Raw genomic sequence first — 14800 nt, 5'->3', positions numbered from 1 at the left:
CTAGCTTCTGCTATGATGTAGCACATTCTTTTAGAGAATTCTTCAGTATAATCTTTTGAATAACCTAAAGCTAACCGTAAGCTCTCCTTAAACGAAGATGTTAAGAATTTGAGTAGTCACCTCTCAGGAATGTTATAAAAGGGATTCATATTTCAGATAAGTGATGACCTCATCACTTATCTTCTGAGATGATCTGAGAGGTCCTTTTTAACTCTCGGTTTATATAATCAGACAAGAAATATTTGGTGGTGTTTTTGACATATCTAAATGGGTAGATAGATATAGTGTTTAAGCAGAGACTGGATAAAAACTTATCAATATAAAAACTTAAATAGAGCCTACTGTTCATAGAATTATTAGAGAGCATAAAGGTATAGGACCTCTTTCTAACTTTCTTCCCAGTCCAGTTTTCTCTTTGATAAGCTATTGTCCAGCCTCTGTTTTAAATACTTAAAAAAAAAAAAACACTTATCTTCTGTCTCAGAATCAATACTGTGATTTGGTAACTAGACACAAAAGTAGTAAGAGCTAGGCAATGGGGGTTAAGTGATTTACCCAGGGTCACACAGCTAGGAAGTATATAATGTCAGATCTGAATCCAGGACCTCTCCTATCTCTTGGCCTGACTCTCAATCCACTGAGCAATTCTCTCTCTCTCTCTCTCTCTCTCTCTCTCTCTCTCTCTCTCTCTCTCTCTCTCTCTCTCTCTCACACACACACACACACACACACACACACACCACCCCACCCCACCCCACCCCACCCCACCCCAAATAGGAGCTTCATCCCTTTGGAAGTAGGTATTTTCTTCTATTGAATTCAAAACTCTCACTCCTCAAGGGAGCAGGTGGGTGGCTCAGTGGATTGAGAGCCAGGCCTACAGATGCATGTCCTGGGTTCAAATGTGGCCTGAGACACTTCCCAGCTATGTGACCCTTGGCAAGTCACTTAACCCCCTTGGCCTAGCCCTGTAAAGGATAATTTTAGCGTTGTGACCTAAACTATATTAATTATTGGCTGCCATGGATATCTTAAATAACAAAAAAAAATTTACCCAAGTCAGTCTGGAAATTTATGGTGATTTAATTAATATAGTGGAAAGAAATTTAAGAAGGAAAAGGGTTTAGGATTTCTCCTGCCTGGCTTGTGCCGGGTGGGAAGATTAGAGGCTCTAGAAGGTAAAGTTTTGGAGAGAAAAAGAGGAAGGAATCAGCCTGAACTCCAAGATGGCTCAACCAAGATGCCTGAACCTGAATTAGCTCAAGGGCAAACTCACCACCAAAACCCAGACAAATAGCTGCCATCACACCAAGATGTCAGAATGCTTAGCATGCTGCCAGCCAGAGACTCCTCTCCAGGAAAAGAGGCCAAAGAGAGCAAGTGACGTGCCCTATATAGACGGTTTTACTTTACATTACTTTACATTACTTTCCTGCATCTCATCTGTACCAGTGTTAGCTTAGCTTGACTTAGGACAGCCCAGGGGTCTGTCTGCTGTTTCTGCACATGTCTGTTGAAAGCCATTTTCTCAAATACTTAATCCTTGAGTATGGTGCAGACATTCCTGACCTTGTTAAACTAAATATGGTGGAGAAATGTAGAGTTCCCAAGACTTGATTTTGTTAAACCAAGTATCTCCATTGTTACTAATCAGGAGATAGCTAAATCAGATCTTCTAAAGTACAGCCTGAGTAGGGTGGAGTAGTTTTAAAATTCACAGCCCTTACCACCCTTCTGCCTTGGAACCAATACACAGTATTGATTCTAAGACAGAAGGTAAGGGTTCAAAAAAAATTTTTTTTTTTAAACTCCTACTCCTCTTGGTCATTTTTATTTTTTGGTCCAGTTTTGCCTCCTGACAGTATGGCAAAGTGGAGAGAAAGCTGGCCTCAAAGTGGTAGAGGCTAGGGAGTTGGGATTAAGTGACTTGCCTAAGATCACACAGCTAAGAAATGTGTGAGGTCAAATTTGAATGCAGGGTCTCCTAACTCCAGACCTAGTGCTCTATCCACCGTTACTTGACTGCCCCTTCCTCTTTACTTTGTATGTTTTTGACCATTCTTGGCTCTAGTGAAATGAATTTCAGTTCTTATAGAAAGAGATGGTGCTCTGTCCTGACAGGTTGGCAAGGGAAATAAATGTTGTTATATCAGCAAATTCTAGGAGTAGCCCTCAAATTGTACCTTGTATGTTGTGACTCCATATAGGTTATTGTCTATTTTTCCTACATATCATACCCAGTCCAGAATGTAAGGATGGCTCACCATTTCATTCAGGCCCATGTTTCTTTAGATGATCATGTCTCATAGCCCATGTTTTCTCTAGTATATTTGACTTTTTTAGATTAGGCTTTTTCCCTTATAAATTTAGGTATTTTTCCATCTTTATGAAAATTCTGTTATCTTGGTTTGGATTATACATTATTATTGGTATTATTGCTTGAATTATAACAGTCATTTAATGTGCACCATCTTAGTATCATGTTTACATCATACATACTTAAACTTATATTTGTTTTTCTAGGCTGCCAGCACACCTCTGAATCCTTTAAGTTTTCAGTGTGAGTTTGTAAAACTCAGAATTGACCTTCTGCAGGCCTTTTCTCAACTTTTCTGCACCTGTAATAGCCTAAAGACAAGTCCTCCCCCTGCTATTGCTACAACTATAGCCATGACTTTGGGAAATGACCTTCAAAGATGTGGCCGCATCTCCAATCAGGCATGTCTCAAATCTATTCTCAGATAGGTTTGTCTTGTAAGACTTTTTGAAGTCTTTTATGAGGTAACAAATTTTAATGGTGTACAAGGCCTATTACTGACAGTTGGCTGGTATGTTATTTTCCATTTGGCTTTTGATTGGTTTCAGAAGCAGATTTTTTATTTCAAATTTTCATGAAGGAAAATATTTCTATGGGGAAAAGAAAACCTGCATTTTGTCATCTTTGTTCTATGAAGAAGATCATAAAGCATTAGATTCTTAATGGAGAAAAGTTTTGGGGTTTTTTTTCACTTAATGGATGTAAAGATTTAATTTAGGTAGCATTAAGATATTTTTGTTATAAAATAGCCAGGAAAAAAATGTTTTACTTCATATATACTTATTTTTATATGTAGATTATTATACTTCTGACTATATCAATTTTGTCTTTTTGCATTTCTTAGAAATGCTTAGTTAACATTCTGATTTAAAACTTTCTAAAATTAAAAGGTATAAGAATTGAGCATTCACCAGAATGTGCATGATGTTCATCAGTTGGAGGCAGATTTTATTTTGTTTCTTTTTTATATAACAGCTTTTAAAAAATGTGTGGTCATTGCAGTTTTCTTCCTTTTTAGATGAAACAGTCTATGGAAGAATTCCGAAGCCTCGCCTCCCGTTATGAGGATCTTTATCAGGCATCTTTTGATGCAGACTCAGCGACATTAAGGAATGTTGAGTTGTATCCTGCCTGCTCCAAATCCATTGTACTTTTAAATAGTCTTTTAAGTACAAAGTATTGCATGGTAATGCTTCCTTGACAACATGTAGCCCATCAAAATAAGCCTATTTTTAAATAATAAGCATAGTTTTAAAAAACTAACATGGGATATACAGAGAGTACATATTTACCTTATCATTTTAAAAATGAAAGGTATTATTTCTAATATGTTCTGTCTTGGGGAACATATGAGAAATTTGTTCTCAAATACCTCCATAAAAAGGAAGCACTATCCTAAGTATCTATCCTACTGATGGTGATCAGTAATATTCCTTAAACTATTCAAGGATAATATATTTTTATTCTAGAAACCATTATTGTGTTTCTCTACTTCATACTCTATAATTCTATTTATAAGATCATAGGTTTAGGACTAGAAGGGACCTTGAGGTCTGACATTTCTTTATCTTTAAAGCTCTAATCATCATTGTTCTCTGAAACCTCTCAAGTTAATACTCCCTCAAGCCATAGAATCTAAATGCATGATTAAACTGGGAGTTTCTTAAAAGTTGGGTTCACAGTCCATGAACTTAGGTGGAGGAAAAATACATCTTTATTTTCACCAACTTCTATTAGAAATTTAGTTATTGTAATGTTATTTTGATATTTCTGTGACATAATAAAGGTTAATTCCTGCTATAAACTAAGATGGATAGAAGAACTTCTATTTATTTAGTGTATATCCCTTTCACAAAGAAAATAGCCCTTTAACTAATTTTAGTATAGCTGCTCCTGCTAATATTACTGAAGCTTTTCATTGTCATAATTATCATACTTAACTTTTTATATATCCAGGAAGGAAATTTAAAAAAAAATTTACTCAAAGATATTTTATTTTTCAAATTATATGTAAAAGTAATTTTCAATATACATTTTACAAAATTATAAGATCCAAACCATCTCCTTCCCTCACTTCCTTCTCCCTTCCCCCCTTATTAAGATTCAGTTACCTTAGTTAGACAAATGATATAACCTATTCGAATCATAGTTTTTTTCATTTGTAACATTAAGTGATTGGGCTAAATGATAGTAGTTTATATCATATGCTTCACTTGCACCAACACATTTGAGCATCACAATAATTCTGTGAGATTATCCCCATTTCCCAGAAACCAAGGCTCAGAAGATAGTAAACAACTTGCCCAAAGTCAGTACAGCTCCTAAGAGCTGGCTCATCAAAGCGCATGATTTTTCACTTGTTTATTTGGGTATATATTTGGGAGTTTTGGTTCTATAAGATTATTCACTTACAAAAATGAATAAAATGGAAATACATTTTGTGTGAATAATACATGTATAACCCAGATTGAATTGCTTGCCAGCTACAGGAGAGAAGAAGGGAGGGAGACAATTTGGATCATATAACTTAGGAAAACTGATGGAGAAATTTGTTATTATATGTAATTGGTAGATAAATAAATCTTCAAAATTTTTTTAAAAAGAGAGAGCTGACTCATTTAGTGAAACTCAAACCCCAGATGATCATTACGCTCCCTGCCAGCTTAAAATTCTTATGCGTTTTATTTAATATTGAAATTCTATATTTTAATATATCCTTTAATATTGAGGGGCAACTTGACCATTCTTATAAATTTCTTAAGTTAGAGACAAGTTGCTAACTTAATTAGTGGAGTTTTCCATACTGGGTGTTGACACCAATAAAATCACAAATCTATAGGTCTGTACCCCCCATTCCCCCCCCAAAAAATCCTTAACATTATTCTAGACAGCAGCAGAGTTGTTTGCTGATCTCTCATGCAATAGAAGCCCTGATTTTGGATCCAGAATCGGCAAGGTAAGCCTGATTAAATTGTTGCTTTATCTTCTGCCCCTTGGTTTTCTACTGGTAGCATTTCTAAAATCATTCAAATTAGCAAAAATAGCCATTGTTTTTAATTGCTCTTTTACATCTCCCATAGGGTAAAATTTTAGCATAAAGAAATTAATGATTTTTGCTTGAAACATCCTTTGGCTTTCCAAAACAAAAGGAATTTGAATTCCTTCTTTTTTAAAGTTCTTCCCCAAATAATAGGGTCATAGTTTTGCATTTCTTGTGTTTTTTATGATTTGGAATATGCATTCAAAACTGAAATTGCTAATTAAAATTTCTCAAAGACAACATGAAGCATCAGCTGAGTAGTTTTTAACATCTCTCCCTCAATTATTGATTTCCCATCACTATACACGAGCCCTGTAAAACTCTTCACCAGTTGACCAGCAGATTGCGGCACATTTCTTTTCTGCTCTTGCCTCATTCACTTGAACTAATTCTCTCTTACTTATCCTCAGTGCCTTTATACCATCACCTAATTCCTGTTTTTTTCTTATAAAAGGACCATTTATAACTTAGCTTCTACTTTCAGAATTTCAAATAGTTTTTACACTCTCATCTCAATGACATGACCTTTAACATGTTTCCCATGCTCTTTGGTTATTCAGTTCCCCCACACCTTCATTTTTCATATAAATATGCCCTTCCAGTTGACTGATCCCAAACTTCAATTTTGGGCCAATTTCCTGGTGGCACTTCTTTCCTGTTCTCCTTCTGTAACATTTCTCACATCCCTTCCCTTCTCTCTGCTCTCTCAGTTAAGTCCTCATCATTTCTCATCTGGACTGTTACAAAATCTCAAGTCACTACCCTCTCCAGTCTGTCATTTACCCTGCTGCTAAAGTCATATATCTTAGAACTCAGAGTTAATCACATCATTTCTCTGCTCAAAAAATTCCAGGATCCAATACCAACACCTACATTTCCCATTTAAAGGTGTTTGTGATATGGCTTCAATATGCCTATCCAAACTGATATTCCCTTTCATATCTTTCACCATCTAGCCAGACTTAGAAGTTTGCTGTCTCTACACAAGACCTTCCATCTCCTTGCTGTTCTTTTCACCTGAAATATTGTTCCTTCTCACCTCTACCTACCTCTTCCTTTAGAATTTGGCACAAGCACCATGTCCTGATGGTCCCCAATGTCTGATCTTACCCCATTAGAATTTCCATGTATTTATTAATCCTTTTTTTTTTTACCCTTACCTTCTGCCTTAGAAAAATACTATGTATTGGTTCCAAAGGAGAAGAGTGTAAGGGAATGGGGGTTAAGTGACTTGCCGAGGGTCACATTGCTAGGAAGTATCTAAGGCCAAATTTGAACTTAGGACCTCCTTTCTCTAGGTCCAGCTCTCAATTCATTGAGCCACATAGCTGCCCCCTTTTGTATTTATTCTTGTATCTATTTATATGCAGGCATGTTGTTTCTGCAGACAAAATATGAATTCCTTGGGCATTTTGTCTTAGTGTCCCTGGTACCTGGCACAACATAATAAGCATTTTTTGATTGATTAGCCATACTAACACACAAACAAAACCTATCCCACTTTCTGATTTCCTTTGTGTTGCACATATAAGAGTGGGAATTCTTCAGGATGGGTAAGAATCTGATGTGCTCTACTGTGGCTTTAGATAGTGACTTGCTTCCTAGTGTTTCAGGTAGACAAATATCTCTTGGTGAGATAGAAGCTCCTGAGGCACCTAAGCAGCACAGTGGCTAGAACCTTGTACCTGGAGTGAGGAAGACCTGAGTTCAAATTTAGCCTCACACACTTTGTAGCAGCATGACCTTGGAAAAGTCATTTAACCTACCTTTGCTGCAATTTCCTCAACTCTAAAATGGGGATAATAACAGAACCTACTTTGTGGGGTTGCTATAAGAAACAAATGAGATAATACTTCGTAAAAGAAACAACTGATTATGAATGCCTCAATAATAAAATGAGGATATTACTCTCTACTTTCTACCTCATGTTTTTTTCAGTAATGTATCAGAAAAAGCAAAATATAATGAGCTTGTCATTTAAAAAACAGATTGAATATAATTTTTATATATATTTAGTAAGACTGGACCTAAACTATTTTGTCCCTTATGGTTCTTCTTTTCTCACTCTTTATTCAATCCAGCCTTATACATTTTGCCTTGGCATTTGTCTTTTTTCTTTTTTGGTAAGAAGAAAATAGAACCATATGTATGAATAGAAATGGTCATCAATGAGGGGCAATACCTCCTGCCTCAGGCTTTTCCCTTTTGTACAGACCCTGGCTATTTAAAACAGGGTCAGCCAGCAATTAGAGCCCAAATGGGGAAGTGTGTATAGTGTGCCATGGCTTAGCATAAGCATAGTCTTTTGGAGGTACAGCCTAGGATAGAGGCCTCACCTCACGTTAACATTTTTCATCCATTAGCTAACACTTCATAAACACTAAGGTTCCACACAACACAGTTTGGAATACCCTGGCCTAGGAGGAACAACAAAATGACCTTTTGTCTCTTATCCCATTGATTTTATGTTGGAGCCTTAAAATTCATGGTATGAATGAATCTCCATTATGTCTTGTCATGCACTCATTAAGTACAGAATTGATTAACAGCATTTGTATATATCTGACCAGTGTGCGTTCTCAAATATCCTTTTTCTCTTTAAAAACCATTTAACAGGAAGAGAGCTGTTAGCTTTAAGATTTTTTTTTTTTAATTTAGGGGGTGGTTATAGGTTCAATCTCATATTCTAGTATTTTCTATGGAAATTATTTGCTCTAGCCAGATTTGCCCACTTAACTGTCTTCTGGACTTGCATATCCAGGCTAACTCTCCAGACCTGATCAGAGATAGGATGTACAGTGGATAGACTGCTGCACTTGGAGTCAGGAACGCCTAAATTTGAACCTCCCTTCAGACTCTATGTGCTATGTGATCCTGGATAAGTCACTTTATCCACCTCAGTTTCCTCATCTACAAAAGCTAATACTTGAAAAGCACTTAGCTTGTTTACTGTTCATTCTCATTCTTCATACATACATAGTGGTCTTCTTCCCACTCCTCCAAATTATACTGTATTCCTGAAAAGCAGTGAGAGATGGCACATTTATTAAGTGTTTATTATGTATCAGGCACCATGCTTAATACTGAGAGATACAAAAAAGAGCAAATCAGGCTGACCTTTTTCTTAAGGAGTACATGCTGAAGAAATAACTAATTTGACACTTATGAGACTTTACATTAAACACTTCATTGTGAGAAATAATTGGAACATCCCTAAAAGGAAACAAATTCACTGGGCTCTTGTTCAATTCTGCAGCTTCTCTTTCCAATCTCATTTGTTCCTTAACCTTTCCTCTGTTCCTATCCTTAAACATGATATCTTCCCTTAAGCCATAAGCCAGCATAATTATTTGGTACCATGCCTTCTTTAAAACACTGCTCTATAACATCAATCTAAGTTCAGAATCCCTGCATATCCATTGAAACATAGCCTTTAGTTTACAGACAATTCCAAAAAACATCCATCTACACTTGTACAAAACCAGAAAATATAAACCCAAAAGAGGTAAATAGGCACAAATTGTTTGGATCATAATCCCCATTATTGGTTTCATCCAGTCATAGCTTAATAACAGGTAGCAAAAATCAGGAAACATTTTAAAAATACCATATGGAATGTAAAGGAAACAATTATATATGAACATTAAAACTGCATTAACCATATCCCCCATCATGATGTTATAGCTATGCAGAATTGTAATAATACAGTATTGGATAGGTGGTATTGGAATCCACTTTGCTCACAAAAAAGAATCACCAACAGAACAAAAAAAAATTCCCTTTGTCCCTTTAAATTATCCTTTTAAATTAGCTCTTTAAATGATGTTAAACCCCCCCAGTGTGAATCACCCTTAAAATTCTATTTTGCAGTACCTTGGAGAGCAATCAGTCACTCCCAGTGGAAATGGAATTGTTGTAGTCTTTCCAACTATCACTCCCTACAAAATCCCTATGGCCTACCCCAATTTGTCTAGGCATGCCCTACTTAGCTCACCAACTGAAGAAATAACTAATCTGACACTTATATAACTATGTGGCTTCAAGGGTGGTATTATAGGACCGGTAATCTGGTTTGGGAAGGGTATACCAGCCCAGGGCAGGCAGAGCCAGACCCTGAACTAATAAACACAGGGACTGTATAATAACAGTTTGTTTTAATAACTGAGGGAAAGGTGAAAAGGGTTTGGGATACCTAAACTAAAGAACATAAATAAACCTCCCCCCCAAAATAAGCTGATAACCTCTCAGAATGATGGTATCTACACTGTCAGTTACCTATCTACCTAAAGTCCCAGTTCCTATAATACAATATACTTCTCTAACCCAAATAGGAAGGTAAGCAGGAACAGGGCTCAAAGGGATGGTCTTACTGACAGATGGCTATAGGTGTCTCAAACAGCTCTGTAGGAATATCTCAGTCAATCCACAGGATACACAGGAACAGATTGGATCACAAAGAAAGCCACAGCAGAGAGAATATCTAGTTCTCTAGGTCCACCCTAGAGGACTAGACAGAAACTCAACCTCCTGCCTGCTTAACTATCTCTTAGAAGAAGCAACACCCCCATCACTTCCCTTGAATTCTGGAACCTTCCTGCTTCTGCCTTGCAGCATTGCTCCTTTCCTTATAATAATTACATTCTAATGGTGAAAGATAAAAAAGGCATTAGAAGAGAGATGCTTGACTTGGTTTGGCTTTAGTTATCCAGAAAGTGGAGTCAAGCAAGATAGAACCAAACCTAGCTTCATCTTCCAGTGTAGACAGAATAACTAAAGGGGCCCGAGAAGCCAGAAATGTGTTGGGTTTCAATTCAAGTAAGACTCTACAGAGTGACCAAATCAGTTCTCTGTGCTTCTCAGTTCATCCATAAAATGGGAATGATATTTATAAAATGTATTCCACAAGAGTCTTATGAGTATAAAATGAAATTATATGTGAAGCACTTTGTAAACCTTAAAGCATTGCATACTTATTAGTTGTTATTATTCAAGACCAAACTCGTCCTACCTTTTTTAATTAATGGTTTTGTTGTTATTTTACTAAATTTTACTCACTCTCTTCTCTCCTCCTCTTCCCCCCTTGAGAAAGCAAGCAAAACAAATTTCTGGAAAGGCCATGTCCAAAAAAATATGTCTCAATCTATACTCTTGAATCTTTATTAGGAGTTGGATAGCCTCTTTAATCATGAGTCCTCTGGAATTATGGTTGGTCATTGTACTGATCATAGTTCCTAAGACTTTCAAAGTGGATTTTCTTTACAAATTGTTGTTACTGTTTATTGTATGTGCTGAGTCCACCTTGTATAATTGGAAATCTGTTACCCTAAAAACCACATTTCCTGGGAGCCCACTGAATTCCTATCGTTATGTACTTCCTGTAGACAGGGTATATTAGGCAGTGGGATTGCTGGTCCCAGGCCTCTTTGCTTCTTGTCAGCAACTGTGGTGGTAAGTGGGGATTTTGAACAGGCTGGTTAGCCATGGGCACATGGTTTTATTTTGTATCCCTTTTATTCCTTTATTTCTAATGATCATTAATAAATGTCTTTTAATATAATATTTTAATTATTGATGACTAATTTTAATTATTACAACCTATCATGTAGGGGTAGCTTCATCATCTTTTGGAATCATGGCTGGTCACTTTATTAATCAGAGTTCTTAAAGTCTTTTCAAATTTTTCATTTTTACAGTATTGACATTACCTTAAAATTGTTCTCCCAGTTCTTCTTACCTCATTCTGTATCAGTTCATGGAGGTCTTCTCAGGTTTTCTTAAACCATTGCCTTTATCATATAAATAATAGTATTCTTTCACATGATATATGCTAACTTGCACAGTATGTCTTAGTTCCTCAATAAAGTTGTATCCTCACTAAAACTCCTTGAAGGCAGAAACCACTATTTATATATCTTTATATTTCTTAGAACAGTAGTGTCGAACCCAAATAGAAATGTATCCCTCTTGGTCTCATATTTACATGAAAAACTACAAACTAATATTATCTATGTTGTATTTTGACTTATTTTTGTTAAACATTTTAAAATTACATTTTAATCTGGTTTAGGCTGCACTCCTATACCATATGTAGCCATGCAACATCTTATTACATAGTAAATATTTAATCAATTTGCTGATTGACTAGATGGTTTCTTCAGTTTCCAGGAATATGGTTCCACTGGATCAACTCATGCTGATAGTGAATATGAAAGAAGAATGATGTCTGTATATAATCATGTCTTAGAAGAGGTAGAATCACTGAACCGGAAATATGCTCCTGTCTCTTATATGGCAAGTAGCAGTATTTTTAATTTGTTGGTGAATTTTTTGTTTAAAAGATCTTTTTAACCCTTAAATGAATTTTAAATTCAACCATATTACCCCTAACAAATTTATCAGATCAGTGTAGCTAAAATACCAAAACATGAACCCTTTACACGAATGGATTACCACTATTTCAAATATAATCTAAATTAATTCTAATCATTATCCTATTCCCTGAAGTATAAGGGCTATGAATAGAAATGGAGAAGTAACTCTACTCTCTTAGCTATTTGTTTCTCCTATCTGGTTATCAGAACTTGAAAATAACAAATTGTTCTAAACACCAAATGTTGTAGCCACACAATCTGTTATCCTCTGGCCTCAAAGTCTTGACATAGCCTTTAATTTCTAGCTATATTTGTCCAATCACAAATTCTTCTTAATTTATATTTATACAAGTTAAATAGTTAATTGAAGTATTAAAATAATTTTTTAGATTCTTCCTAAAGTTTATTTTAGCAGTTAAAAGAATTTGTGGTCAAGGTGAAAATACCAAAACCTACCAACCCTGACTAGAAGATATCATAATTATCTTTTTGCATTGTTCAGGTAAAGATAGATAACTGTCTCTGTAGATGGGCTTATGTGCTGTTGTGCTTTGAAGTAGACCTCTAAGCTGGGGAACCTCCAAAGGACCAGGTCTGCATTGTCTGGTATAAAAAGCAATGACTTGAAAGTCAAGAAATGATGTTTTAAACCTGGCTTTTTGTTCTTGGGGAAGTTACAAACCTCTCTGTGTCTGTTTGCATCTCATATTTTAAAGAAGAATTTAGACTAGATAATAATCACTAAGGTCCTTTAAGTTTGAATTTTTTTTAACTCATATGATTTTAATGAAAGCATTTTGCAAAGTCAAAACAATTATAAAAATCAAAGTTACTCCTATCTCTACAATTCATACAAATACAACATGTGGTTCTCCTAAGCCCTCTAGAGAAACAGCCCTTTCCCTTCCCCTGAAAAATTTACATGTTTCATTTTTTTAATTTAATTTTTTTTGGTCAATTTCAAACATTATTCCTTGGTTACAAAAATCATATTCTTTTCCTCCCTCCCCTCCCCCCGCCCTTCCCGTTGCCAATGCGCAATTCCACTGGGTATTATATGTGTCCTTGATCAGAACCTATTTCCATGCTGTTGATGTTTGTACTAGGATGTTCCTTTAGTGTCTATATCCCCAATCATATCCCCCTCGACCCATGTGATCAATCATATATTTTACTTCTATGTTTCTACTTGCACAGTTCTTCCTCTGAATATGAATAGTGTTCTTTCTCATAAGTCCCTCACAATTGTCCTGGATTGTTGCATTGCTCCTAGTCCATTACATTTTATTGTGCCATAGTGATCAGTCTCTGTGTACAGTGTTCTCCTGGTTCTGCTCCTCTCACTCTGCATCAGTTCCTGGAGGTCCTTCCAGTCTCCATGGAATTCCTCCATTTTATTATTCCTTTGAACACAATAGTATTCCATCATCAACATATACCACAATTTGTTCAGCCATTCCCCAATTGAAGTGCATCCACTCATTTTCCAGTTTTTTGCCACCACAAAGTGCAACTATGAATATTCTTGTACAAGTCTTTTTCCTTATTATCTCTTTGGGGTATAAACCCAGCAGTGCTATGGCTGGATCAAAGGGCAGACAGTTTTTAGCGCCCTTTGGGCATAGTTCCAAATTGCCCTCCAGAATGTTTGGATCAATTCACAACTCCACCAGCAATGAATTAATGTCCCGACTTTGCCACATCCCCTCCAGCATTCATTACTTTCTGTTCCTGTCATGTTAGCTAATCTGCTAGGTGTGAGGTGATACCTCAGAGTTGTTTTGATTTGCATCCCTGATTATAAGATAAGTTTGAAATTTTAATAATACTTCTACCCCCAAAATTTGAATAGTTCACTATTTCTTCTGGGTGGAAAAATGTGTTGCTCAAAATTTAACTTCATTTCTTGAAACTTTATTTTAGAAATGAAGTATTAATTCATTTTTAAATTACAAAATTGGATATAGTTGAAATACACAAATACAGAGAATCTGCACTCCAGTTAATTTCCATTACTATTACTTGTTCTCTATGGACTCATACATCTTAGTGGTACTATATATGGAAATAAGAGACAGAAATAAAATTTCAAAAGACTGAAGTTGCAGACTTGGAGGATATGTGCTGGGTACTGTTCTTTCACCTTTTGTGTCCATTAACACTTCCATCAACTCTCATACCTTTTAGTATGATGAGGAGGAAGGCAACAGACCCAAGAGCACTGATATACATGTAGCTGTTGTCTACAGACCACCAGGTCACCCCTGTGACCAAAAGAGGGGGTTTGAAGATTTTTCCTCCTTCTGCCTTCCCTCCTTAGCTAAAGCTGTCTCCCAGATTCACTCTTGTCCCTCTTGTCCCCCCCCCCCCACTACTCGAGACCAAAGGGTCTCCCCTTGATCTGTTCACTCACACTTGTTCACAACTTGGGGAACAGATAACTATTTTAATGTCCACTCAATCAGGATAATACAAAGGAATAACTGGCAGTAAAGAATGGGAAAAGGAAAGTGGGGAAAAGTGGTCCCTGCCTCTTTCTAAACCCTTTCCCCTCCCTCCTTGAGTTTGGGAGGAACTCATGCCTTGGCAGCCTAAGCCCCCTGAGAGAAAGTCAGGTTGACTCAACCCTGGGCAACAGGAGCTGAGGTAAAGTCTGCTCAGGTTTCTCTTCAGAAAGTTCCTTCAATTGAAAAGTGTTGGGGGGAAATATTTCCAGTCACCAGCAGGAAAGGTGGGTAACCCTCTGGAGAAAGTCTTTTTCCACCTTCTGTCTTTGACATCTCAAGACTGAGAGAAACCAACTTCTCTACCAGCCAGTCTTCTCCTCCTCCAGATTCCAATCCCTTGGGGCCCCTCCCCCGTCAAGGTGATCAGTTTCACATACTCTTCAGCTTGGTACTTTTTCTTTAGTGCCAGCCTCTGTCACACACCTCTCACACACTGTCACACACCCTTCCTCAGTTGTTTGGCACCTGACTCAAAATTTTTCTTTTCTTCCTAAACCCTACCCTCAGACTTAAGAACTTCATTCTCAAGCATCCTAACCACTCCGTTCCTCAAACATGCTCATTT

General features: G+C 36.6%; 1 protein-coding gene across 3 annotated transcripts in view; it reads left to right on the top strand.

The window, feature by feature from the left end:
- Window positions 1-14800, top strand: part of INTS7 (integrator complex subunit 7) — a 108318-nt gene that overhangs the window by 79368 nt on the left and 14150 nt on the right. For all 3 annotated transcript variants that reach the window (XM_016430141.2, XM_001366601.4, XM_056815895.1), the window contains 4 exons: window positions 2524-2718; window positions 3336-3439; window positions 5205-5273; window positions 11516-11648. In XM_016430141.2, coding sequence (XP_016285627.1) covers window positions 2524-2718; window positions 3336-3439; window positions 5205-5273; window positions 11516-11648 — 501 coding nt within the window. The remainder of the gene's footprint in view (window positions 1-2523; window positions 2719-3335; window positions 3440-5204; window positions 5274-11515; window positions 11649-14800) is intronic.

The sequence above is a fragment of the Monodelphis domestica genome, chromosome 2, assembly GCF_027887165.1.
Source record: "Monodelphis domestica isolate mMonDom1 chromosome 2, mMonDom1.pri, whole genome shotgun sequence".
NCBI lineage: Eukaryota > Metazoa > Chordata > Mammalia > Didelphimorphia > Didelphidae > Monodelphis > Monodelphis domestica.
Note: the sequence above shows the minus strand (reverse complement) of the source record. Positions and strands in the feature narration are given on the sequence as shown.